The following is a 26,743-nucleotide window of genomic DNA, read 5'->3' on the forward strand; positions in this document are numbered from 1 at the left end:
ACTTAGAGAGATGACTCCTGTCCTAGCCATTTATCACTCTGTTGTGAACCTCTCCAGGGAATGCTGAAGGTCACATTGTATGGATGCCAGCAGGACTACGTCATCTGCCAAAAAACAAAGGTGCAACCCTGAGGTTCAAATCCAGACAGTCTTTTCTTCATATCTACATGTTTTATGCAGGAGCACCACAAACAGAATCCAGCCTCCTCTGGATTTTTTGCATGCATGGACCCAATAGCCAATAAGACGCTGTGCCGCTTGAAACTGAAGTTCTTAAATAATTAGATTTTTTTTTTTTTTATCCCCAGAAATTTATTCTCCGTGTAACTTGAGTGTAATTTTCACAGTTATTTTAAACTCCCTCTGCCAAATAGGCCCAGCAGAGATGATGATTCTGTGTATTAAGAAGAACTACCTTCCACTAAGAGGAAAGTTTGTTTTTAGGATTTATCCTACAAAACAACCGGTATCTTTCTGTCAGCTTAATCACTGCCATTTTTTAGGTCAGACAAGTCAGGCTGATGTGCCTTTTAAAACAGCTTCATCAAAACAACGCCTCCAAACACGAGGACACTAGCAAATGGCCATAGCAGGACAAAACTGAAATCTCTGATACTTCATACAGATAATTATGTTACACACCATTACTCCTTTAAATGTTCCCATTGCTCCGCATGGTGGTTAGAAGCATAAATAATGACCGCCATTGCTATTGCCATCATTATCAGAGGCAAGGCAGTTCAAGAGTGCTATTATCATCATTATTACAAGCTAATATTTCTGATGATGAGGCTTTCATGGCCTTTCGCTGGCCCTTCCTAAAGTATTGTCATGGAAACAGACGACAGAAAAGTGCACACCATTGCTGAATTACTCTGTGAAGCTATTTATGACTAAATGGGGCTTGAATGTTGTTCTTGTTTCTGTACACTAAAGAAGCGATGAAGCGGCCAGCCTGAATGAGAGACGTGTGAGAGTCGGAGGGGCAAAAACGGAAGAAACCGACCCAAGAATAAAACAACTGTTCCAAGACTTGAAATGAGAGACTAAAGAGGGAGAAAGCACTGAAGGCACAGAAGGGCATGTGACCAGAGAGACACAAATACTGTTTAATGACTGAAAACAATGACACCAATTCACAGAAACACCAGCAGCCATGTAAGAAAGAAAATAATTGGTGCTAAGAAAATAAGCAGAGCATTCTGTTCAACTGTTAAATCCCCAATAAATCTTCATGAGCACAATATAAATAGTCCCTGCTGAACAAACGTCATTTGAATCGTTTTCTATTGTGATACAAACGTTGCGATTTGCAGACTGTGCTGCAAATCAGTTGCTTCACATCCTCTTACATATGACCAAATGCAAGCCAAGGTGCATTTGGAGGCAAACCCTCATAAACAGAATAAATGCATATTTTATTGTAGCGGCATTAAGCTCCCACTGGAAAAAAAAATTCACAATTTAATTTGAGAGTAATTAAACTAAATCATTGATGGCACAGTCAAGGATACCCCTAATAATCTTTTTGCAAATAAATGTAGCTTTTAATGTGTAGTTAATGTATTTAAATTGATCAGTACTTCTTAAATGTACGGTAATCCACAGCTGTCCACTTGTTATTGATGCAAACAAAATTGTGCTTAAAATCAGATCAACAGATAGTGATAAATAATATAAGCTTTCAAGTTTACATAAATATTAATCTTGTTGCAACACTGAACAATGAATGATTTAAATAAAAGCATTTGTAATGCTTTCAACTTTTGTCTCATTAATTGTTATTTGTTAGCTGTCCACTCAAATGTAAGGATGGTCTCTGTGGAAACTTTGAAAGTAGGCTATCGCTCTAGTTAAAATAGAATTTGAGAGACTTGCAAATTCATGCATGGATAAGTGTACTGTGTCCACAATGTGTTCATAAGCAAACTGGTTCTCTAATAAGCACAATAAAACAGTAATGGGCCTTTTGGTGTTTTCAGGAAAGACACTTTACTTGACTTTTAAAATTTCTCCAGTCAGCACCATCGTAAAGGTTCGTGTTTGCTTCATGCCGGTTTACTCAAACGTGCTCAACCATCTTTATTTGAAAAATGTTAATTCTTCAACTTCACAGGACTATGTAGACCGAAATTTTATTGTATCAGTCAGTAAACATATTACGAGAAAAACAAAAATCAAATTTTAATAAATTAGACAAATTAAAGCCAGATCACAAGAGTACTTTCAAACATATTACAAATCACTGTGATGGTAAACAATGAAGAGGTAAAGACAGACAGAGGAAGGCAGTGCCACTTTCAAACAGGCATTATTGGTCCCGACAACTAGCAACAATTAAATCCTTTTAAACATTAAGAGCTTGAGGTTTGTTGAATTGGTTCACCTTATTTAAATAATAAAAAAATAAAAAAATCAAACCTGTTTTCTTTTAGTATTTATTTGATTACTTCATATGTCCTGCGCTAATGTCTCTCATGAAATTATTTAAACAGCCACTGTGGCACTAGAGACAACTTGCATCGCGAATCAACTAAAGACCAATCACCTCAAAGTAACTCTAAATGCTATCTTTGACTATTTGTGCATTTGTTTCTTTATTTAATGTAATTCCACAAATAAATACTTATGACAACTTATTCACGTGTCGTACTGTGAAACTTTTGGCACTTGATAGCCGAGGACCAGAATACTTTTAATTACACTGATGCATAAAGCCTTAGAATTAAAAGAGGCAGTTCTTTCCTTTTAACATGACTTAACACAGAGTTTCTAAGAATGCAATACAGTCCTAAAATACTTCCAGAAAGTGCAAGAACAGGAAAAAAAAAATCACAGCTAGTTTTTGACATCTTTTAGTGAGGATTTATCCAACTACTGCACCAATAACACTGGATACTGTAACAGAAAAAAAAACCATGTATAAATACAGCAGAGCATTTTTAACGTGCTTCAAATGTCAACAATAAATGTTTACTGTATGGGGGTTTTTTGTCCTCTGTGCGATCAACTCTGAATTTTCGTTGTTTAAACACTGACAAGAAAATATTATCCAGATGTGGTTGCAACAACAAAGAATGTCCAGACCCACATACATGTACAGTTTCCAGAAGTTACGTCATTTGCAGTCCAAGTAATATTCTACTGTGTGTAACAGCACATGCCTATTATCTTGTATCAAAACACAGTCAACTGCAATGAAAGAAGATGCAAGGGCGGCCAAGTTATTAACTCGTGGACCTAATAACGATTAGATCTGTTAGGGGCTCACAGAGAAGCTATTGCTTGTTCTAACCAGGTTTTAGATGTCTTAGACATAGCTCTCCTGCTCCTCCTTCATTGGGGGAAGTGTTTGAGTGGCAACATCTGATTCCCGTGAAATCGAAACCTCACTTGTTGTGTCTCTACCAATTCTCTCCAACCCGATCTCTTTCTTTTCTGCCTTCACAGTGACGTCCGGTTCTCGTGTAGTTAAGTCTGCCACGAGGAGGTCTGGGTTTGAACAGACTTGCCGGTTGTCGTGACTGTGCGCTGGACTCCGGCTGTTGTCTTGGCTTTGCTCCAAGTCCTGGCTGCTGAAGAAGATGCGGATCGTGTCTTTGGGCAAACCCAGCTGGGCAGAGAGGGTGTGGATGGCCTCTTCGTCCGGGTAGAGGCCAACATCCTGGATGAAGCTTTGTAGGATTCCCAGGGCGTCATTAGACACTGTTAACTTGTCACCTTGGACCTCTTCTTTAACAATTATCTTATTATCTGTCCCAGAGCAAACTCCAACCCTGCCGTTGTTCTCACTGTTGATAGCAGACCTCGTCAAGAACATGTTGTTCTTAGCATTTTCACTTTTGCCGGTGTGACTAACGTCATCTTGACCTCCCAGGTGTATGGTCACATCCCTTTCCTGCATATCACCATCTCTACCAGTGCACCCCACTCTTCCAGTAACGCCCCAGTCTACACCTGAATTATAAGCGTTTTCTCTCTCCCCTTCGGCCCATTCCTTACTGTCTTCCCTTTCGTCAGCCCAGCTGGGTCCGCTGTGCAGTTTTACTCTGAAGTGACCCCAGGCGCCCCCGGCCTCAGACTCGGCAGGTGATGCAGCGCATGGTTGGGGTGGAGACAGCTCAAGACCTGGCTCAGGCTGCAGTGGGTGAAGGGGTTGAAGATGATGTTGCTGAGACATCATGCAGTTACGTTGGTGCTGTTCAGACAAATACACAGTGATTAAAAAAAAAAAGGAAAAAGAGTATACGTCTATGGGTGGAGATACAGTGATCAGAATTGTTTGCATCTGACTAAACAGTCCTAGTTCAAATTTAAGAAACAAAGGACTTTGGTTAAAATAATGTGATATTTACTGTACAATTATATATATATAATTGTACAGTATTATATACAATTATATAAATAGCTTCATGTTGGTGGACTTGAATCAACTGATATTTTGTTAATGCACTCTTTGATTTACCTAGTCTGCTTTGATTAAAAACAAATCACCTTCACCTTCGGATTTCTAGAAGCAAACTGAAAGATTTATGCCTAAACTGATTAGTCTTTGGAATTGCTCCTAGATTTATCTATGTGGTTGAAAATTTCTGTCATTTCCAAAAAAAAAAGCTATTAAATAGGATGATATTGCCGCCACCACATTTCAGTATGTGAATAATATACAAGTTAGCATTGTGTGTTGAAAACATTCCAAGAAACAGGAAATGATTTATCAATATGACACAAGTATGAATGATTTTGAGAGTCAATTGATTTCTAAATCAATAGAATCTCTGTACGTGGTATTCAAGGAAAATATCTGTGTGTGCATTGCTGATGTCCTCTTTTTGCAGCCTTACCAGAGCGCTGTCATTGGGGAGCAGAGTGAGCCTGTCGGCACAGTGCTGGGAAGTCATGCTGCTGCTCTCCTGCTCATAGATAGCATCTCGCTCAATCTGGGACAGGCTGAGGAATCGACGGATCATGCACAGGTTCTCCCACAATGTTCGGTTCTCTGGGCAGGGATCCTCTTTCCACCGCAGAAGCTCACACAGCCAGCCCTACAAAACCATACGACGACACTGATATGCAAATATATGAAAGGGTTCTTTTTGGCTTGATACAATTTTTGTTTAAATCATGTTTATTGGTGTTTCTGTTCATGTTTTTAAGCTACAATTTTCCAATTATTGTTATTTCTTGAGGTGTTTAGTCAGCCCCAACCTCAAATACAATATGGCCGAATAACAAACAGTAAAGAATGTTGTAAATGAACTAACAATTTTCTAACCCTCTTATCCCTAGTGGGATCAGGAGGGGTGCTGTTGTCTATCTCCAGGAAATGTTTCAGGTGAGAGGCGGGGTTCACCTTGGACAGGTCGCCAGTCTGTCGCAGGGCAACACAGAAAACAGACAGGACACACAACCATTCACACACACACTCACACCTAGGGAGAATTTAGAGACACCAATTGATTTAACAGTCATGTTTTTGAACTGTGGGAGTAAGCCGGAGTACCCAAGCATGCACAGGAGAACATGCAAACTCCGTGCAGAAAGACCCCAGGCCGGGAATCGAACCCAGAACCGTGTTGCTGCAAGGCAACAGTGCTACCAACTGCACCACTGTGCAGCCTGTAAATGGACTACTTTTTGCAATTTATGGATTATATCTTGTTAAGCTAGTTCTATGTATAACATTTACACTATACTGTATTTTATACTCATTTTGTGTCTGAGTACATAAAATATGCGATATATATAGAAATATATACACACTCACACATACAGGCCCTGCTCTACTTCTTCCACGGAGTTAGATCAGGACTGTGTGCTGATTGTTTCATTTATACCAAACCAAGAACACTCATCTACCCCACTGTGGACTTTGCTTTTTGCACATGTTGGTGCCAGGAGGCATCATCCCTACATGCAAAAGTCTTCATACCTGCTGAATGTTCTTGCATCTGTTTCACGTCGAAAACTGAAACGTCACCACATTTTTGAGGATTTTATGTAACAAGCACAAAGTAGCACTATCAAGGCATAGTGGCAATGTATTTAGTAATTTATGGCTTAAATTCATTTCTTTGGTACATTGATACATAATGATATCTTTGAGACTTAATACTTAATCTTTGAGGTGATTTCATATCTGACATTTCATGGGTTTTCAGGTCTGACATTTGATGAATTTCATATCTGACATTTATTTGACATTTTATGCTGTGACCTGTTTGCTTGGATTTGTGAGCATGCACAGAGGATGTCTGTACACAGATTGTGGGTCTGGAGAGAGGGGACGCTGGGACTTTATAAGTTCAATGGTTTAAGGAAGGGGATGCTTGCTATCCTCTGACAAATCTGTAGCCTGTGAACTGTTAAATAAAGACAGAACTTATCATTTCGTCTTCTCTTGAATTCCTACTGTCCAGATTCCCACAACTGCGTGATTCCCAGACTATACCCAGAAGATAAAGTAGAATGCTCAATGGCTTTCTAAGCTTTTTTTTTTTTTTACAAATAAAATCTGAAAAGTGTGGGGTGTATTTGTGTTACATATTTTTTTCATTAACTCAGACTTCCAGTCCCTGCCAAAGAAAAGCATTCCCACACCATGATGAACATTCAAATCAATAACTCATCATCGATTAACTAAAGAGGTGACGACTGAAGGCTGTTAGTGAGACTAGATTTTCATTCATTTAAGGGTACCATAATAAAAGAGTGGATACAAATCCACACCACACATTTCAGATTATGAATTGAGAGCTTTAAAGGCACTCTTAAACATTTTTCTGTTTCTAGGTCCAGTTTCTCAATTTCTTTACATGTTAACTGAAAAAAAAAAAAGCTTGTTGTCTTACTTACAAAACGTGCAAAAAGGTACATTTCTTGGTTCCATGCCACTAATCCACTGAAATTCTCCTATCTGCCGTAATTGTTCTGACATCACAGAAGAAACTTGTGAGTGGCACATTGAGGAAAATGAGGAGCATAAAGCCCAGTTTTATTCATGAATGGCAACATGATTGGAAGCAGGCTTAATCGCACACACACGCGCACACGCACACACCTGGCTGAAACCCAGTTTCAGCACCGAAAGCCATCCAGATGCACTGTGCAGATAGGAAAGAGAGATTGAGCATGGTTCTGTCTGCCAAATAACTGGGCAAATTAGAGAGAGGAAAAGAGGAGGAGATAAAGAGGAAAAGAGAGAGCAAACTGCACAAACAATATGGAGAAAGTGAAGGAAGATAAGAGGCAGAGGGAAAAAAAGAAGGGAAATAAAACATTGGGGGTCTTAAATATCTGTACTTGCATGACCGCAGGATGACCTTAGAAAGAAAGAAGGAAGGAAAGAAAAAAGACAAAGGAAGAAAACAAAAAAGAAAGGAAGAAACAAAAAAAAGAAACAAATTAAGAGAGAAGGTAAGAAAATGGAAGAAAAATAATATAAATGAAAAAGAAAATGTGCTGCAGAAGGAGGGAAAGCGAGACAGCTCAAATCCCCCCTTTCTATGAAGGAAAATTATCCTCAAAACAAAAGGCAATAACAAGCTTATGGGGCCGCCATAAAAATGAGAACAATAAACACTCGAATCATGCCCGCGTGTGTGTTTGCATTAGTGGATTTGCCTGAGTTTGCGCGCCTGTGCAAGTGTGTATTGGTGCATGCAGTCTTACTGTACGTCTGTGTGCGCAAGCAGGCAGTGTGAGTGTGTGCACATTGACTATTAAAGCGATAATTTAGGACACAATAGCAGTCTGATGCACTGACGATAGTCCTCTGCAGAGCACAGCTGCTGGATGATTATCTGGGCTTTTCTCCACACACATTAGCTATTTCTGATTTAAATGAGAGCATGTAGTTATCTAAAAATGCCAAATTTAAACATTTAATCAAGCAATGAAAATGAGCGGTTAAACTATGCACAAGTTCGGGATTAGACAAGCTTGTGGATTTTCGCTGGCAATGAGCGAGACAGCCCCCTACCTGACTTTTGGAGACGGAAACTTTAGCAAATAGAGCCTGGGACACTTTAGCTCTCTTCATCTCATGATGGATCTCCTCATAGATAGAGGCGCTGATGTTAAGAACACAACTGTCTGTCCTGAGGCCTCTGTCGGCTGTAACCGGTGACAGTCTCGCCTTGCAAGAAACAGACAAGAAGGAGGAAACGGTTTCAATGCATACTGAACAAAAAGGGAGTTGGATTACTCTCGGAATGTGAGCAAATAAAATGTTATTAATTGCAAAGCTACAATTATGCCGATGTTTTTTTCCCACAATATGTGGGATTGTGCTCTCATCAGCAGAGGTAGTAAAACTACTTGAACTAGAAATCTGTGGGTACAAATGAGGAAATGGTTGTGATTCTTATCCTTTTTTTGTTGTTGTTTTTGATAACATTAACCAATAACTTAAGCTTGTTATGGAGCTATTTTAGTGGGTATGCTGCTTTAGGCTTAGGCTGTGGGAGGATTGTGGAAACAAAAAAGCTACTGCAGCAGTTGCTAACTTGCTCCACACTTTTCCTTAGTATAGGGTACTCCTATGTCAGTATATCTGGGTCTCAATGCATCTTTTTCCTGGCAAAAGCCACAAACAGATACCGTCTGTTTCCACTAGGTGCGCTCTCTGCGATTATTGTTTTCGTCCGCCCTCCCGCAGCAGAAAGTAAGGCTGGATCATTGTTTCTAGGAGAGATTTTTGTGTTTCTTTCAATGTCTATCAGCCGCCCACCGATTGTTAGTCAGATAAACTTTTACCAAATTAGGATTGGAAAATAAGAAGGTACAATGGTTATAAGTACTGTCACCTCACAGCGAGTGAACCACATGATTAGGTGGGCACAGAATATTAATGTGTGAATAAAGATGCACTTTAAAGGAAAGTATAGGTGTAAAGACCAAATGCTTAAATGAATATTCCAGTGCTACTCTTAAATGCATCAGAATAAGTATTTTAAGAAATGCAATAAAGTTGAAGAGAATGCAGATATTTTTGCTGCATTTGGAATCTTCATCTGTTGCTCCAGGCAAATTGTGAAACACATTTTGTTAAACGTCTATCTGTCTTGTAGGGGGTATTGATATAGCCTGGTAAACTATTTTTAGTAGCCTGCAATTGTCACACAAACATCCTCCCATGATTAGCTGGAGAGAATGTTTGAGGCTTCATTGAAGTAATTTACCTGAGACATATATATCCTTGCAAAAAATATATAAATAACAAGAAGGTGCACTTATTTTTAATCCTGGCTGCAAGGTAGTAAGACTGGCTTTTGTTTTTATCTCTTGGGGTCTCTGCGCTGGCTGACCTGTGTGGATCTTGGGGGCGTGTTGTTGCAGCTGGGTGGGAAACCGGTCATGCTCCGCTCCTTCTCCTCCTGGTACATGCGCTCTCTCTCAGCCTCAGGAAGCTGCAGGAAACTGTTCATGGCCCGCAGGTTGACCAGCAGAGACTGGGAGGCATGTTTTGGATCCTCCTCCTTACGCAAGATCTCTGAGAGTAAACCCTAGTAAAAATAAATGTAGGTAGATTTTTTTATTTTTTTTTATTGTGATCATTTGTTACAAAAGCATTAATAGATTTCTCAGCTAAAAGAATTATTGGGTTTCTTTAATCCAGATCCTACATGGACAGATTTCAACCAAACATTGGGTTAAAAATTTTGATTCAGCTTGCTAGGCTAACGAACTTGAAGGACGTTCGTTATAGAGAATCATTTTGAAACTTTTCAGCTTGATCAGGCTTCACTGATTCCCTTTCCCATATGAAATAATAAATAACCCATTGTCATTAATACTAATATCAATGACAATGGGTCTCATTAATGAAGACAATGGTAGTTTAAGTAAACAAACTACACTAGTTTGTTTACTTAAGATAAAGTTAGCCCTTTACAAGCTAGTTAGCAAGTGATGCTAGTGTTAGTTATGCTTTACCTTCACACTTGGACCAAAAAATAAGTCATAAACTCAATACCAGCAGGTAATATTTTGTGTAAGACGGTTGAGACAAAAATTAGATTTACATAAAAGGTAAATTTAAGAGTCCTGGAGCTCAAATATATATTGTCTAAAACATTAATGGAAAAATACAGAAAGCTTTTCAGTAGGCTACATATAAAATTTGTTTGATCACTTAAATGGTTTTCCTATTAATTATCACAAATGATATAAATAGTTTTTGACATATCAACTTTGTTAAAATGTGAAATGATTTTTCTTAATATTTTTCAGATTTTTTATTTTTTTTGTTACAACCCTAGCTCTTATCTTTTGAGACATATATTTGGGGTTTATCCGAACGGAGTAGCAGTATCATTTGTAATGCAGTGTCAAGCTAAAACCAAGTCATACATTTTGAACCAAATATGAATTGTTTTCCATTTCGCCTACACTTTTGTTGTCTTTATGTGAGACACTACCCCATTAACCTATTAACATATTCCTGCATTGACCATATCTGGAACATTTTCAATGCGCCTCTTGCAGTTTGATAATAGCGCCATACGTATTAAAGTCTGTGCATAAACAGCAACCCCGTCTTTCCAATAAGACAAAAGAAATAGAATGAGATGAAACGCCCTGCTTTCTCAAACAATGGCTCACCATTGGAGACTCCTATAGCTAATTCCAGCTTGCAAACAGAAACGGGTCTTTGTGTGAATCGTCAAATGACAAACATGCCTTGTACTATGAGATAGGGTTTTGGCATCATGCCTAATGCTTATGGCTGGCACAAGAGGACCCTTGGCAACAGAAAAACATGGGGGTGCATAGCAAATAATAACAACTATTTATTATTAATAATAATAGAATAATAATAATAATACATTTTCAGGGTAAATTTTGCCATTAAAGATGTTGGGCCAGGTTGCTTTGGACACAAACACATGGTGGCAAAGAAGGACATTAAAAAAAGATTTAAAAAAAAAAGACATATTTTCTGTATGAGACATTGAGTAAAGAGAGCAGGGAACTGAGTTGCCAGAGTGAAAGGTGGCATAATAGAAGGACAGCGAGATTGAGCAGGAGGTAGGGAGCGAGACAACATTTCTCTGAGGGGTTGTGATTACTTGGCCTAGCAGCTGCTTTACTGCTGGCACCAGCTTTGTGCTGCAGAGTGTTGGCACAAACACATACACAGAATCACACATTCATAGAGGGAGGGGGTCAGTGCCGCAGAGCCGAGGACAGTGTGCGAACCAAGATGCCATAACCATTACTGGAACACCAACAGCAGGACAAAAGTACAAAAGAGCAAAAGTGGTCATACCCCTTGAACATTACACAGGGATGCATGTTTTTCAACCTTTTTACTGGTAAAAAAAAAAAAAAAGTTAACTATGGTATTTATATGTATCTATTGCATCTGTTTTCCCATCAACTCTGATCAGCTTTCCTTTTCAAGCTGAGGAAAAGCATACTTACTCCTATACGATATCAGCACTCTATTATGGTGTGTTCTGGCTAATGTTTAGTGTAATCTTTCCATAAAACACAATGGTTTGCATCTTGGCCCAAACTCTACTTTTGGTCTCACCTGACTAGAGCATCTTCTCCAAATGCTTTCTATTCCGGATATAGGTCATGCCAAAATGAAAATATTAGTTTTTGTAGTTTTCTTATAAAAATGGCTTTGTCTGTAAGCAGTGGATCTCTGAAGCCTCTCCATAGTGGAGCTGCTTCTGTGACTTATTAATCTTGATGGGAAGGTTAGAAGTTGTGCCATCCTCTTTACATTTTAATGTTTCCAAAGACGTAAATACTGGATATTAGTGTAAGTATTAACATTTTATTTTTTCACAAACCCTTAACAGGAAACTATATCAGCATTCCCTCTGCAAATCCATCTTACAATACCTGGGTTCTGTTAAAGGCCACTCGGGCAAAGATGGCTTGGGAGATGCCCGCTCTTCTCAGCTCCTCTCGCACATTCTGGTAGATGTCACTCGGCACATCTGTTGGTGCTACTGAAGACATTGCAGCCCCCGTTTGATTTTGCGGCATTGTCGCTGGACACCCTCCAGAACCACACTGTGCCTGCTGTGATGCTTGAGAATCAGAGGGTTTGGAAGAGCCCTTGGCAGGAGGCCTTCCCACTGGGGGGTGGTTGAGATACTGCTGTGGCGAAGAAGAGAGACCCTGGCCGGCTAGCATGCGGGTAACGGCATACTGCTGGCTGAGAAACTGGGTCATCATCAGCTGCTGGTTCACCATTTGGGAGCTGAGAGGTTGCGGGACCAACCCGGGAGGGTGAAGACCGAGCGATGGCCGACCACAGATGTTGGCGACTGATCCGTGAGGGAAAAAAAGGTTGGAGTTCTGATCGACGGGGCTGCTTGGGATTGGCTGCTGGATGTGAGTAATATCTGAGGATTGCTCAGAAAAGCACTCTACGTCTGTTGAAAAATAATAAAAAATAAATAAATGGGCTTATGTGTTGTCATAAAACCAAAAAAGGGACTAAACTAAACATGAATGACTATTGCAAGCTCTGTTTGGTCAACATGTGAGTTTTGACAAGACATATTCAGAAGGAAAAAAGGATTTGATAACTTAAAATCAGTCGGACTCTAAATTGTTCAATTTAAACTGAATCAAATCAAATGCATTATTGAACACTGTGAAATTAAAGAAAGGTAACGTTTAAAAGCATTTTCTAAATACATTAGCACAACAAATTCAAGATTTAAAATTCACATTTTTAGAAAGGATAGTAAAAACTGTTACCTTGGTGGCATTTGGACCTTTTGAAGTGCTTGTACCATCGACCAAACTCATGACACTTGGCAGCCGAGACATTTGCATAGTAAGTGCTATTTACAACAGATGATATCATTCCCTGAAACGCAGTGGGGGGAGAAAACAAAAGGTATTTATTACATTTTGGGCGGCCTGAGTGCCTCAGCTGCTCACTCATCTGATATTAATGAACTCAGATCCGTGTTATTAAAAAGACCCCCAGGTAAACAGCACAATAAAGACAGATGTGTGTGTCGGTGCGTGAGCTCGGCGAACGCATGAATGTGGAAGCATGTGTGCGCAATCAAACAAAACACTAGAGGTCATCAGAGACAATGTCTGTCTTTTAGTAAATGATGTACTTTTTTCCCCCTGAAGACTATCCTGTGCACCCTTTACATCTGATTACATGTTTCATCTTCACATCTTTATTGTAATCTGCCACTCACAAATCAGAAAGCATGTGCGTGTGTGTGTGTGTGTGTGTGTGTTGGGGACGAGGGGGTTAGGAGGACATGGGGGAGGAGGAAATGGTTCATATCAGATTTTAAGGCTGCAGAGAAGAAAAGAATTTGAAACAGAGGCCATTTTTTAAAAACTGGACTCTGTTCCCTTTGGCAATATAACAATGACTAAAATGATAATTAGAAATATGCATATGAGACTTTCACTAAATGACAAACTGACCTTTTTATTTATTTTTTTTATTTTTTGGCTCTTTGTGCTAAATTAAATACATTAAACATTTTAATAGTCTATAAAAAAAAAAAAAAACATATCAAATGATGAACAGATAGTCTGAGGTGTTTGGTGAAGCTGCACAGACAGACAGACAAACTGGTCTCCAGTCAACAGACACAGACAGGCACCAGCCTGGGCGGTATGGCTTTTTAAGAGATAGCCATCTTCCTTTATCTGTTTCTCTCTCCTGCACCCTGCCCCCACATCTTATCAACCCCAGCATCTCGACTTCCTGCAAATTTATTAGACCACATACGAGCTTATAAACACAGCCTCACAAACACACACAGAAACATGAAGGCCAAGGGCAAAACATGCATATTCTTTTCATGTTTGTCCTTTTCTTTGTGTTCGGTTTTTATTATGAAGTCGTTTCAGGATTTAGCAAATCAAGAGCTCCATAAATACCATTTATTTTAACCACTTGTGATTAGTTAAGGTGCGAGTTTTGTGCATCATACCTGGGAGAGCGGACACTCTTTGGCCAAGGAACTCTGATTCATGTTCTTAAGAAGCTCCTTCAGAGCATTTCTCACATTGGAGATACTCCACTGTTCTGGTGGCAGGTCTTCCAGTTTGGGACAACTATAAAAAAAAGCAAAAATTGAAAAACACTCAAATGTTTTTAGTGTACTGTTGGCACTTTGTATCTTAGGCAGGCAGAAAAAAAAAATATCAAGGGTTTGAAATAAACCCGAAACACATTATTCAATTTGATTCAAGAAAAATGAAACAGAACACTCACTGATTAAAAAGTTGACCATCTCTAAGATAAGCTGACTTTAATCTCCAATAACACTGCTATGTGAGGAAGATCTTCAAAGTGTGTATTTACTCTTTCTGGAAATCTTGTGACGTCCGCTTGCTATGCTAACAGTCGTCAACGCCAGAAAATTTCAAGGGTGTTGCGTACCTCCTTCTTGTGTTTTGTTTTTTGTGTATTTGTTTAGATTCTCATTTCATCTCTTGCTTAGTTCCCTTTGTATTCATATCTTATTTTTTAGTCACTTTCCTCCGGTTCTTTAGTTCAGGACGCTAAACTAAAGATTTTACTGACAACCACGGCTGCCAGTATTTTACTGTAAGTTAGAGACTTTTTTTAATACAGTGTACTGTTCTCCTTAGACCAATTAGTCATTTCCAAATTGGAGTAGGAAAAAGCTAAAAATAAAAAATAAAAATAGAAAGAACCCTGCTCCAGTGTTTTTCAACTATTTCCTCTATCAACTATTATATGTCTGCCTACATAATCTTCATTTATTTTTTTATTTTTTGGTAATATGCCCTAATATTAAACAACCACCAAACATTCATTTACATATTCACAGAAAAACATATGACAATTTTACATGTGGTAAAGTGCTTCAGTTTGTGGTTTGGCATTGCCGTTTTATAACTGCACTATTCATAGCAAGCTTTAAGATCAGAAGGAAATGTTTCTTAATTCTCACTTAATTTTTTATAAGTTCAACAGCGACTCACATGCCAAGTTTAATGTAATCTTTAAATAAAAGAGCCTCTCAAAAAAAAAATCTATATTTTACCAAATGTTAATGTGCTTCAGTAATTCAATCCAAAAAGTGAAGCTCGTACATATTCATTACACATACAGCAACATATTTCTACTGTTTATTTGTATTGAAATGATGATGGCTTAGAGCTAATGAAATAATGATTTTGCATAAATAAAAATATTACTTGAAGCACTAAAAAAAAAACAAGGATATTTTTGCAGACATGTCATGCTACATAGGCAAACACAACCATGGAGAAGCCTACTGACTTAATAGTTGTCCAGCAGTCACCGACACATTACACAAGGAGGGTAAACCATAAAAGGTCATTGCTAAGGAAACTGGTCTTTCACAGAAAGGTTGGAGTTGAAGTAAAAAAAAAAAAAAAAGGTATAAAAAGGCACACTGGCAGCAGGGGATGAGCAAAAGCCTCTTAAGTGTAGTGAAACAAAGCCTATTCAGGAGTTCAAGGAGATACACAGGGGGGCAGGAACTGCTGCTAAAATCAGTACTTTTAAAAGTCAGCACACAGACAAAACTATCGCTTTCCACTTGGAAATCAATGTTGGAGAGTCTGAAGAAAGAGTAAAAAAGGTACAAAAACCAAACAGCTTCCATCCTGATTATTGGAGAGGTATGTGTAAATGGAAGCCGAAAGTGTAGCTAGTGAATTGAGCCTTACGGGTTGTTGTCTTGGACACACTAGTAAATAATGACATTTTCTGGGATTCAGCATCTGGCTCTTTTGGAGATTGTAATGCCTGACATTTTATGGGTTCTCATAACCGGGTATTTTATGAGCATAATATCAATTGTGTCTTTTTTTTTTTTTATCCAACATCTGTCCTCTGACCTTCTGATTCCAGCTCTGTTTGGCGCTTGTCTACAGATTAGAAATGCAGGGCTGTGTTTGGCTGAGTATGATGGCTTGAGCATGAAAATGGTTCTGCCCTATAAATATCTAGAGAGAATTTGTCACTTGGGTTGCGACTCCCCTATGGATTTCTGGGAATCTTTAGCCTGCATGGCAAAATACACAAAGGCAACTATTTGGTTGACTCTGCTGTTGATGATAAATTTTGATATGGTTCTTTTCATCAGGCTTTTGCATTATTGACACTTGAACAGAATCATGCCAAAGCAGGCCTATAGCAAGCCGCTGTAGCTGACGCTAATTGAAACGTCAGTGAAATAAGTGATTTACGAACTAATAGTTTGGTAAAGTTAGTTTTTTCCATTTAATTTGTAATTTTTCCTGCTTTCTTACTAAAAACAAACTATTGTGCCAATTATCTCAGTCGCTAATGGATAAAAGCTAAACTGTTATTAGTTCTAGTCTCTTTTGTTCCCTTTTCTGTTTTACTTTTGGAAGTTTATTATCCTTCATTTTTACTTTAGTTTAGTTAGGCGTTACTAGATTAGGCAGAGAATTGAATTAAGTACTTTAGCTGAAGGTTGACGCATTTTGTGAATAACTTCCTATTAACAAAATAGAGAGAAGGTGTCTGTCTTTGTACTGTAGATGTGTGCAGGGCTTACTGTCCCAGAACATCACTGCTGAACTTAATTCTTCATCTATTGTTCTGTAACACTACACCTCACAAGGCAGATATTTATAGAACAAAAACTGAAACTGAAAGGTATTTGGCTATTATTTCCCGATAATCAGGCTGTGACCCGACTTGGTAATGATGATAAAAATTGCTGACTTTGTTAATAGTTGCTTTTGCCACTTCTTAATAGCCAAACCAAGCATACTGTTACACAACAGGTGTTTTCTGCTCTAAACTGGCATTAATCAGCAGATCCGGTCCACATCCATCACTGTGCGGTTCGGCTCAGTCACAAAACAGAAGAGGATCAGACTGCAATGAACAAATCAGGTCTGGAAGAGAGGATCATCAGGACTGACCTTCCCTCCATCCAGAACTTGTTCAAGACTAGAGTCACAAAACGGCATCTAACATCTCTGCAGACCTCATGGACAGAAATGGTTTCGATGTTCACCTCCCGACAGGCACTACACTACAAACTGATACTATGCATATCTTCACTAATTCAACCATGTCTTCCTATTTTGTATATAAAAAAGTTACCTTTGAGTTTGCATATATTTAGATTTAAATGTCTTTACTGAGAGCAAAGCAGAAGTCAAATTCCTTGATTACGTGCACAAACTAAGTGAATGAAGTTGATTCTGACGTGCAACCATACATATAAAATCTGTATAAAACATCACTTTCACGTTTTCAATTGATTTAAAGGAATCCGCAACAATGATGATTTCCGCTTGTTAAAACTGGATCTTTTTTTTTATACTGCCAGTGACTTCAAAGGAAGGCCCAAAGAGTAAAAGTGAAAGTACGCTCCTTTAGTCTGTTCATAGCTGCAGATAAAAATAGCGCATAGAAGAATAATGTAATTTCATTCTCTACCTGTTAAGCTGGATTTTCAGTGTAACAACATGGTGAACATCATGCAGCATATCAGCCACTGTCGCATAAGGAGTATTAGTCACAGAGGACAGAGGCACTGGGTTCCACCTGCCGACTTGGATCAGACCTACACACTCATTCATACAACAACAAAAAATAGAAAATTAAAATTGTACGAATGTGCTTGTGCTCCCTGTGTGTGTGTGTGTGCACCGCTTACCTTTAGCCTGAGCTACAGAGCTGTGGGAGTACCCCAGCGCCAGCAGGGCCATTTCTGTCAGCTGATTAAACAGCAGATCCCGTTTGATCAACACGAACTCAGCGTGCTCGTCTCTTCTCTCTTCTTCCACAGAACTTTCCTGATGCTCCACCACACAGAACACAGGCAGAAGGGCTCCTGGGGTACCAGACGCACAGTACTTGCCATAAGAAGCTCGTGAACTTGCAGAGGAACAAGCTCGATTTGATGTTTTTATGATTACTATTATCGTTATTGTGACCAAGTACCTTTGGAGTGCCAACTTGCTGTGGGAGGTTTCTGGGTCGGGCAGGGACTATTAGGCAAAGGACTCCCTTGTCTCGTCCTTTCTGGGGTCGAGGGTCCCGCGTTGTGTTGCTCCAGCCGAGCCATCTTAGCCGGAGGGGGCCGAGAGTTTGCAGCCAGGTCAGTGGACTCGGTTTTCTTAGTTCCATCACAGAGTGGATCCATCTGTGGTTTCACACTTCTAAGACGGAGATGTTTGAACATCAGAATGAATGTGATTCAGCCTGTGTATTCTTTAGATTTTTTTTAGGATTACACACATCGTCATGAGGTGACATACAATATACTTTGGAAGCTTCTGGTTAGAAAGTATAGTATAAATAAGTACTAAGTAAAATGAATTTGCATCTGTGGATGTTTAAAAAACACACACACATCTCAATCATAGGACAATAAAAATGAAGGAGTTATGCTGCCGTATCTGGAAGAGAAATGTGTAGCTAAATGCGAATAAAAAAAACAACTATTCTTCAGGAAAAAGATGCGTTTTGTGCTACAGAGATGAAAGTGTTCTGTACATGTAATGAGTTTCAAATCTTGTGGAGCAGCTGAGCGAAGCTGGCAAGAGAGTTGAGTCATTCACAGTGAATAGAGTTCTTAACCAACATAAGCTAAAAGGCCACTCAGAGAGGAAGAAGCAATACTCCAAAAGGAGCTACAAGAAAGGTTGACTACAGCTTGCACATGCATCCTGAAACAAAGAGACACATCCAAACTTACAGATGAAAAACCTTGGAAAGAGGTTCATATTCAGCTGTGCAATAAGTTTGTTCTTGCTTCTGAAACTCTCCTTATGTTTGAGGCCAATGCTTTAGTTGCAAGTGGTATGGAATATGTTTGACTTGTACAATAATGGGGCATGGCAGCAGGCACCCACTGGCACAGATAAAAAACCTTGATAAAGTGGACTAATCTGCCCAAAGAACCAGATTTCCCTGTTGTCCATTTCTGTCTGCCAGGAGTGAGCTCAGCCCAGAATTTATATATGGCTGCCTTCATGTGTAATACAATTTCAGCTCTGGAATCAGCTGTCCACTGCGTTACGTACAGCATTATTTCGAGTTAGTGCAAAGATGACTAGAGTTTTATAGGAAGTTTATACTCTGTTTAATTGTTTTAATGTAAAACTCAATGAGCCTCATAAATCCTCATCTTAGAGATGGAACTGTTTCCTTCCCACTGAGCAACTTATAGGAAAAAAAATCAGAAAGTCAGAATAAAGAATTTGCTTAAAATCTATCAACAAACTTTGATGACAATGGAATAATCTACAAGAGCTAAACCCCAAAATTGGAATATTTCTGTATTACTAATTAACAAATATCTATTAACTGATTACCTAAACAAAAGAAGCACACATAAACCAGCCAGCTTCTGAAAACAGAAACTCCACTCTACACAGCAATTCTTAAAGAAAGGTGTAAGAATCAAGAGATCAAACTGCACCAATTAAAATTGATTAAAACCTTAATCAACCCAAGTTTGTTCATCTCTCACAAGCATAAAGGAAGTGATTTTATGGCCTTGCACATTCTAATACCAATTTAAATCTAAACAGGGAAAGTAAAAACGAAACGGTGATGAAACCAGGATTTAGAACCGAACCGATACCAAACATTGTGCTAAGGTGATCAAGGTACAAATCTTTTATCTTTTCTACAGACTTAAACACCTGGAGAGTGAAATTTGTGCCCAGTCTTCTTTGTAGAACGGGCCAAACTTGGTGAGACCGAAAAGGACATCATCTAAACATCAGCTCTCATGTTTAGCCACAAATAATTCTCACTTGGATTTGCATCTGGACTTTGACTGCACTACTCTAAGCCATGAACGTGCTCAAGTAAAGCTGAATATTTAGGACTTTTCTCTTGTGTCGTCACCGTTTCAAATCTTTTGCAGCCTCTAGCATTTCATCTTCTTCCATGTGTTTACCTTCCTCCATCTTCCCATCAACTCTGACCAGCATCCCTATCCCTGTAGATGAAACGGATTCCGAGCACAAGAATCTGTCGCCACCATGTTTTACTGTGAGGGTGTTCAGGGAAATGTACGGTGTTAGCTTTTTCCTATATTTAGTATATTGCATGTGGTGCAGTAGCTCAACATTGGTCTGCTCTGTCCAGAGCAGATTCTTCCAAATGTTTGCTGTAGCCGAGTGGGAATTCTTCCCATACAAATACATAGCTTGTGTGTCTCTGATCATATTTAATGTTTATGTTCTCTTCTTGAATTATTTTATTTGAAAGGTTTGTATTTTAACTAATACAAATACTTTTAACCATAGGCACTAAATACTTAATACTTTTTCTATAATAAGTGCAAAATAAACTGGGAAGTTAGAAATGACTTTGGGAAAAAGACAAACTATTGAATTACTGATTTGATCATAGGGTTTCTTTGAGAGTTTAAAGAACGTCAACCAAGTAAGGCATTGAATGAATAGTAAATTTGGATTCATTCATCTTATTTTATAGACACGCCTAACTATCTCTTTTCCGGAACACGTCCTTTATACTGAAGGTTATGACCTACAGTCGGATGACTAAAGTCCGGCTAAGTTTCCAGTAATACACCCAGGCGTCACCACCAGGCGCGTCGCTGTGCACCACCCGACAGCAAATTTAGTTTAATATTTCGCATCTCGATGAGCTCCGATTGTTGGCGTCCGATGAAGTTTGATCGAAGTCAAACCAACCTGTTTGTGCACGACCCGAGGTGCGATGGTTCATCAACAACCCGCTCCCGCAGAAATCATCTCTATCCATGTGTTTCGGTCGCTTCCACCGATCTTCGGCTGAGGAGCAGACTCGCGTTTCCCCGGTGCACTCTCCTCCTCATGGGTTCCTTTTTCTTTCTTTCGAATCGAATATTCCCCGGTTTGACATCGAATGTTGCCCCCGGTGCCGCTTTGCTCCTCGGTTGAACGGTAAATTGGGTTCGGTACAAGTTCAGAACGACCTCCCGTCACCCATCCAGATCACTAGGTCTTGCTCTATCTCCCTGCATCAGGCTGCAGAAAATGGAACAATGCACTGCAAGGTTCCTCCGACCTACCTACCGACCTACCACGCTCAAGGCTCCACACCCGCTGACTCCAGGACAGTAGTTGTTGGTTTACTTCAAAGCGCGAATACGCGGAAAAAGAAAGAGAGGAAGAGACCCACTGCCCCCACCCCGCTCCAACACACACACACACACACACACACACACGCACACACACACACACACACACACACACACACACACACACACACCCACACATGCAAGCAAGCACACACGCAGAATTACACAGAAGCAGCTGCATTAACATATGGTGTAATAATGAATTCACGCGCGCGCGCGGTAACTGTATTAAATGTGACATTTGCGCATAAATCTATTTATTATTTTCTGCAGCATGCTGTTCACGCTCTGCTCTTTGTCTTTAGGGTGTTGGAACCCTCCACGGTAACAAACCGCAGCAGGGCAAGGTGGATATGTTTGTTTTTTTTACTTAACTTTTAAAAGCTGATTAAATCATAATCTGACAGATGTAAATGTGGAAGTTGCTTTTGTCACCAACATTTTTCTTCTGATTGGGAGTGGTGTCGAGCAGTGTTGCCTTCCAACCCCAAAGGCTTAGAGCTCATTACCAAATATTTATTGTAAAATACGCATAAACTACTGTTGGATTCCCATAAAGTATGTATACTTTTTCCCTCATTGGTTGTTTAAAAGAGTATAAATAATTCTTCATGTCCCCTTTTTCATTTCCCATCTGAAACAAACCTTTAAGTAAAATAAAAAAATAATTTGAAATCTGAATATGGGCTTAAGAGAACCCTTGTCTGTCAACATTGGTCACAAACATTTATCTTTACTGTTACTTACTGTCCTGTCGTTTTCTCCTGGGACATTAGGGGCCATATCAGCCAGGCTCTGTCTCGACCCAGACCTTATCATGGCCATTTCAATTGACTTTATGTTAGTGCTCCCATCTGTTCAGAAAGTCCTGCACTTGACTATGCATCCGAGGTCTCTTCTCACTCCACTGTTAACTTTACTTCGAGAAATATCCTAAGGAGTTTATCCTGCCTTCTATTGATTCTGGACAAGATAAATACGACAAAAAAAACAAAAACATTTAGCTTCGCCAGCTATCCTTTAGTCTCACATCCTCCTAGTAGCCATTTTTGCTTTTTACCATCCAAGGGACAAAACATAATCCCAACCACTAGAGACAGATTTTCCAAGGCTTGCAAACTCATTTACCTCGACAAACAACCCCTTGCTGCACTATCTGCCAATTCCCTAATCCATCATGTGTTCAGTGCTCCATGCCGTTCCCCAAAAGATCATCTCTAATAGTGGGGGTCTCATTCATTTCCCAGACAAAACCAATAAGCTTGATTAAAATTAATATGTTTCTAATGGCTAATATTCCTCCAAAATTCATTGGTATAGTGCACTCAACCAATAAAGCCCAATCTGCAACAAGCATTTTATGAGGCAACATCTATAGAGACCTGAAGAAACTTCAGGTCTCTATAGATGTTGATTGGAGATTGGAGCCCTATAGATAAACACTATAGACTTTGACATGAACACTTTGACTATAAACACTTTGACATGAGTATTTTGACAATAAGAACCTCATCTTCTCTTTCAATAGAGTAATGTTTCACTATTACAAACAAGGACGCAATAGGCCTATGTTAACTTAGCTACATAGGTTTGATGTCGATAAGTGGAACCCATATGGGTCCAGGATTTGTTGTGTTATTTAAACACATTTTCTCATTACCTACACATACCAGACTCAACTAGGACTCACACAAGGTGTCTAAATGGGTTATATTTAGAACCCCAAGTAGGTCCTTTAAATATGAAAGAAGAACCCCTTTTGTTCTCATGCATCCTGAGCAAAATCCACACATACACAAGCTGATTGTATCATGCCGGGAAAGCAATGGAAATTCTTGCTTTTGTGTTTTCACATCAATCCAAATTGTGTTTTATAACAAGCCTTTGTTCAATTTAGAACAATATAGCATGTCTCTAACCTGTCAGAGAGTTTTGCATTTGAAACTGTGAATGCTCAAAACGCATTAGTCAACTTAAAATCTTAGAAAGAGCTCATTAGCTTAGCTCGGAATTGGAAGCTGTGTATCAGAAACCCACTTCAACTTTATTACTGTGCTCACATTTTCTTTAGTGCTGCGCGGTTTCCAACACAAGGGGGCGCCTGCTACCCACTGAGTAGGCATGGATATGTCCTACAGATTTTTATTTATTTATTTTTATTTACTTTTTACTGCTTGTGTTATGCTCTAAGACTTCTACTCCCCTTTTACATTCAACCTATGTACAAACATCAGCACACCGTGCTCACAGACACAAACAAAAAGGTCGTAGAATACATATCAGAGATTAAACTGATAAAATGTCAAATATGAAAACATAAAATGTCAGATCTGAAATCTACTGAAAGGTCAAACAGAAAATCTCCCCCAAAATATTATCATGTGCAATTGCTCCAAAGCTATAATTATTAAATCACTAAATATATATATTTTTTGCTTCTCTTGACATTTTCTTAGTTATTATTATCAAAACACAGCACAGAATAGATCTGAATAAGACATACGTAGCTCATTAATGCCCAATGTTTATTCACATTTGTGGCAAAAAACGTGATAGAGGATTTAAAATCCATAAAGTATCGAAATGTTTGATATGTTTTCTCATAAAGTAATGTATTTCTAGTTAAATGTAGTGCATCGAATTGTAGAAATATACTCACTGAGATGTGCTGACAAATTTTAGGACCACGTAAAAGATTTTTTTTTTTAAATGAAAACATAAATCATCTTTACCTTTTAAGGATGTACTTTAAACTTCTTCTTCCTGTTTGCAGAACCAATAGACTTCAGCCATGCATCAGCAGAAGTCCCCACATTGTTGAGATGCCTTTTCCCTCTCAAATGTGGTCCAAAGGATTCCTTGTGTTGGTATCCAAAGCTCCTTTTGTTTGCCCCCTCTTCCCCCCAATCCTCCTGAAACTCCAGCAGGTGTGATTGCAGGTTTGTTTTCGCCATAGATGGGAAGATGCTGAGCAACATAAAGGGGATTGGGGAGAGGGAGCAGCCAATGCTCAACTACTTTTGACTAATTAAACAAAGTGAATTAGACTATCTCCCCAGCCAGAACGAGTCACGGCTGGTTACACATCACTCATCGTGACTAATTCGGTGAGAGAGATGTCAGTCAGCAGCCCTGCCAACACGTGCGTGTGCGTGTGTTTGGGTCTGCGTCTTCCCACGTGCACCCCCAGCTACGCTGCCGACAAAGTTCGGCTCGTTCTAAAGTTATCCCCCGCTGCTCTGTGTCTACCTCTGTCACCGCCACGATCTTCATGTGATCGAATTGCACTCCCTCTCCGTCACCCTCAGCTTTGCTATTTTATCGCTGGCTCGATACAGCGTTGATGAGGCTGGCATGCTAAATGATAATTAAGACCATTACACGCTCACAGAGCATGCTACCAGCGCAGCACAAGGCTCCCCTAGATTGGAGCCCTGTCTCGTGGGACACCCTTCTACTTACACAGCCGTGTATCCCTCCCGCCCTTCCCAAATTAGGTTAGATTTTCATTCCGCCTCATTCGCCTCGGATGTGATGTGGTTATTATAAACTCATGATATGGTTAGTGAGCCTGCTGCTGTTAGATGGGTGGAGGGATCGTGTTGGCACGTTTGCGGGGTGGACGGATTTGCACAGCTCTCTGCATTCCGCGTTTTGACTTTTTACTCTCATTCGATCACGAGTATGTTCGCGCGCGGATGTTGCAAATTTGTTTTGCGTACTGCGGTGCAAAGTACATGCAAGTACGAAGCTGGCATGTGGATGTATGCGTGGAGACTCATTGCTCATTACTCATCTACGGAAAACTCGAAAACGTCGCCTCTCCAAAAATATTAGTTATGGTGTTTTCTGAAAAAAAGTAACCAGAATTATATATATATATATATATATATATATATATATATATATATATATATATATATATATATATATATATATATATATATATATTCTCACACCCGACTCGTCATATATTGACGAGTTGGGACGCCGTCTGGCCTATATAACAGTTTCACCACTAGTACTACTATTACAGCCTGTGGATGTTGCAGCAAAAGAGGATTGGGATCCTCCAGGACTGTAAAATTTAATAGCCTGTTTGTAACTTTTTTTTTATGAACAGGCCTGAGGTGAAAGTAATAAACAGCTCTGCCTTGACACCACCTGCAAGAGCAGAAATGTCCGATGCTAACGCTAACCCTAAGCATCAAACATTTTCCAGTGTGTTGAAGCACCATGCATCTTCAGTGACCTCTAGATATGTAATGCAACAAGTAACTCACTGAAATTATTCTTCCTGCAAACAATAAAAGATGAAAGAGTATAAACAGTGAAATAGGGTGACCAGACGTCCTCTTTTTCCCGGACATGTCCTACTTTTCAGACCTAAAAAATGTCCGGGGGGAATTTCAAAATCGTCCGGGATTTTGGTCACCCTACAGTGAAATCACCACAAATGTTTTGAAACTGGAAAGTTGAGCCTGTGATTTCAGAAAGTTGAATCACTTTGGAAAGAGCGCTGAATGTAGCCGCTGCCCATGTAAAGAAAGTAAGTCAAAAGAAATCCTAATACTGATTTTAGCTCAACGCCTCTATAGCAAAGACAGTCCTGTAAGTCAGATCAAGTGGACTTCTACATGGAGCCTCAACTATACTTTGGCTGAAAACTGAAGGAATACCAGAGACAGATTGGATCAAGCACACTCTAAAATATGGAGCTTTAATAAAGTTTCTGTCTAGGCAACAGAAACTAAGTTTGACTCAAACTTTCCCTTCAGTCTCAACCTAATAATGGCACACATGTACAGATGAAGCGTTTTGGAACAGTGATCAGGATTAAATGATGCATTAGCTATTTATTTAGTCAGGTGAAACATCCCTGTCTGTTGGCTGTCAGTTTTAATCTTATTAGCCGCCACGTTCATGGAAGTAACTCAGCTACTTCTCGGTGCCTCGCCTCGGGGACGTGAGTCACAGATTTCTAACTGCGCATCCTGAATGGGTTTGTTTGAATGTTTGTGAGCTCGTCTGAAGTCGCTCAGCGGATGTTGGCTTTGCTGTGGTGAGCCTCGGAGCACCTGATGACTAAACTTTGACATCACCGCAGTCACAACCTCTTTGTTTTGTGGAGGATTTGAGTAGGAGTCACGGAGCCTGACTGATAACATTTGGTGTCGCTGATCTAGAATGGAGGTGGGTTGAGTCCCATAGCCAAGGCATATGTGAATGGTTTGGTGGATGAAGCCATGACGCTTCTTGATATTTGCTGAATCTTTTATTCAGTTTGTTTCATTTGGAAGAGATATCCTATAAAACTCGTAACTATTATTTTTGGTGGTCCGAATGTATGCACACTATAAACTTCAATTTTATCAGTAACATTTTGAACAATTATTTTTCTTTGTCTTCGCGACAGGACATTATTTTTGATCAGATCTGTTGTGTGAATTAAAATAGAATAAAAATATTTGAGGTTGTAAGGGTGGTCAAGTCGAGGCTTATCAACACTTGTTCAAGCATTTTACATGTGTTGCTGTAAGAGACGTTAGATGAAATCTCTGTTGTTGTTGTTGTTGTTTCAGAAGAAACTGAAGATTTGCAATTATTTTAATGTCATTAGTAAATGCTCCAAAATATAAACGCCA

The 26,743-nt window shown here is 39.3% G+C and overlaps 1 protein-coding gene across 4 annotated transcripts; it reads right to left on the reverse strand.

Moving 5' to 3' along the window:
• Window positions 1-2,159: 2,159 nt before the first annotated feature.
• On the reverse strand, window positions 2,160-24,534 carry satb1a (SATB homeobox 1a). Of its 4 annotated transcripts, none has more exons than XM_044137858.1 (11): window positions 23,831-24,532; window positions 17,939-18,156; window positions 17,652-17,828; window positions 17,432-17,558; window positions 13,944-14,067; window positions 12,730-12,841; window positions 11,860-12,398; window positions 9,309-9,506; window positions 7,982-8,137; window positions 4,845-5,045; window positions 2,160-4,198 (listed from the first exon to the last, which is right to left on the reverse strand). In XM_044137858.1, exons 2-11 carry the CDS (start codon window positions 18,138-18,140, stop codon window positions 3,311-3,313), a joined length of 2,724 nt encoding a protein of 907 aa, XP_043993793.1. In that variant the 5' UTR covers window positions 18,141-18,156; window positions 23,831-24,532; the 3' UTR covers window positions 2,160-3,310. The 4 variants fall into 4 exon arrangements, with proteins under 4 accessions (XP_043993793.1, XP_043993794.1, XP_043993795.1 ...); XM_044137859.1 differs by lacking the exon at window positions 23,831-24,532 and adding an exon at window positions 20,671-21,064; XM_044137860.1 differs by lacking the exon at window positions 7,982-8,137 and having other exon boundaries at window positions 23,831-24,534.
• Between the last annotated feature and the right edge of the window lie 2,209 nt (window positions 24,535-26,743).

The sequence above is a fragment of the Gambusia affinis genome, linkage group LG14 (assembly GCF_019740435.1).
Source record: "Gambusia affinis linkage group LG14, SWU_Gaff_1.0, whole genome shotgun sequence".
Taxonomy (NCBI): domain Eukaryota; kingdom Metazoa; phylum Chordata; class Actinopteri; order Cyprinodontiformes; family Poeciliidae; genus Gambusia; species Gambusia affinis.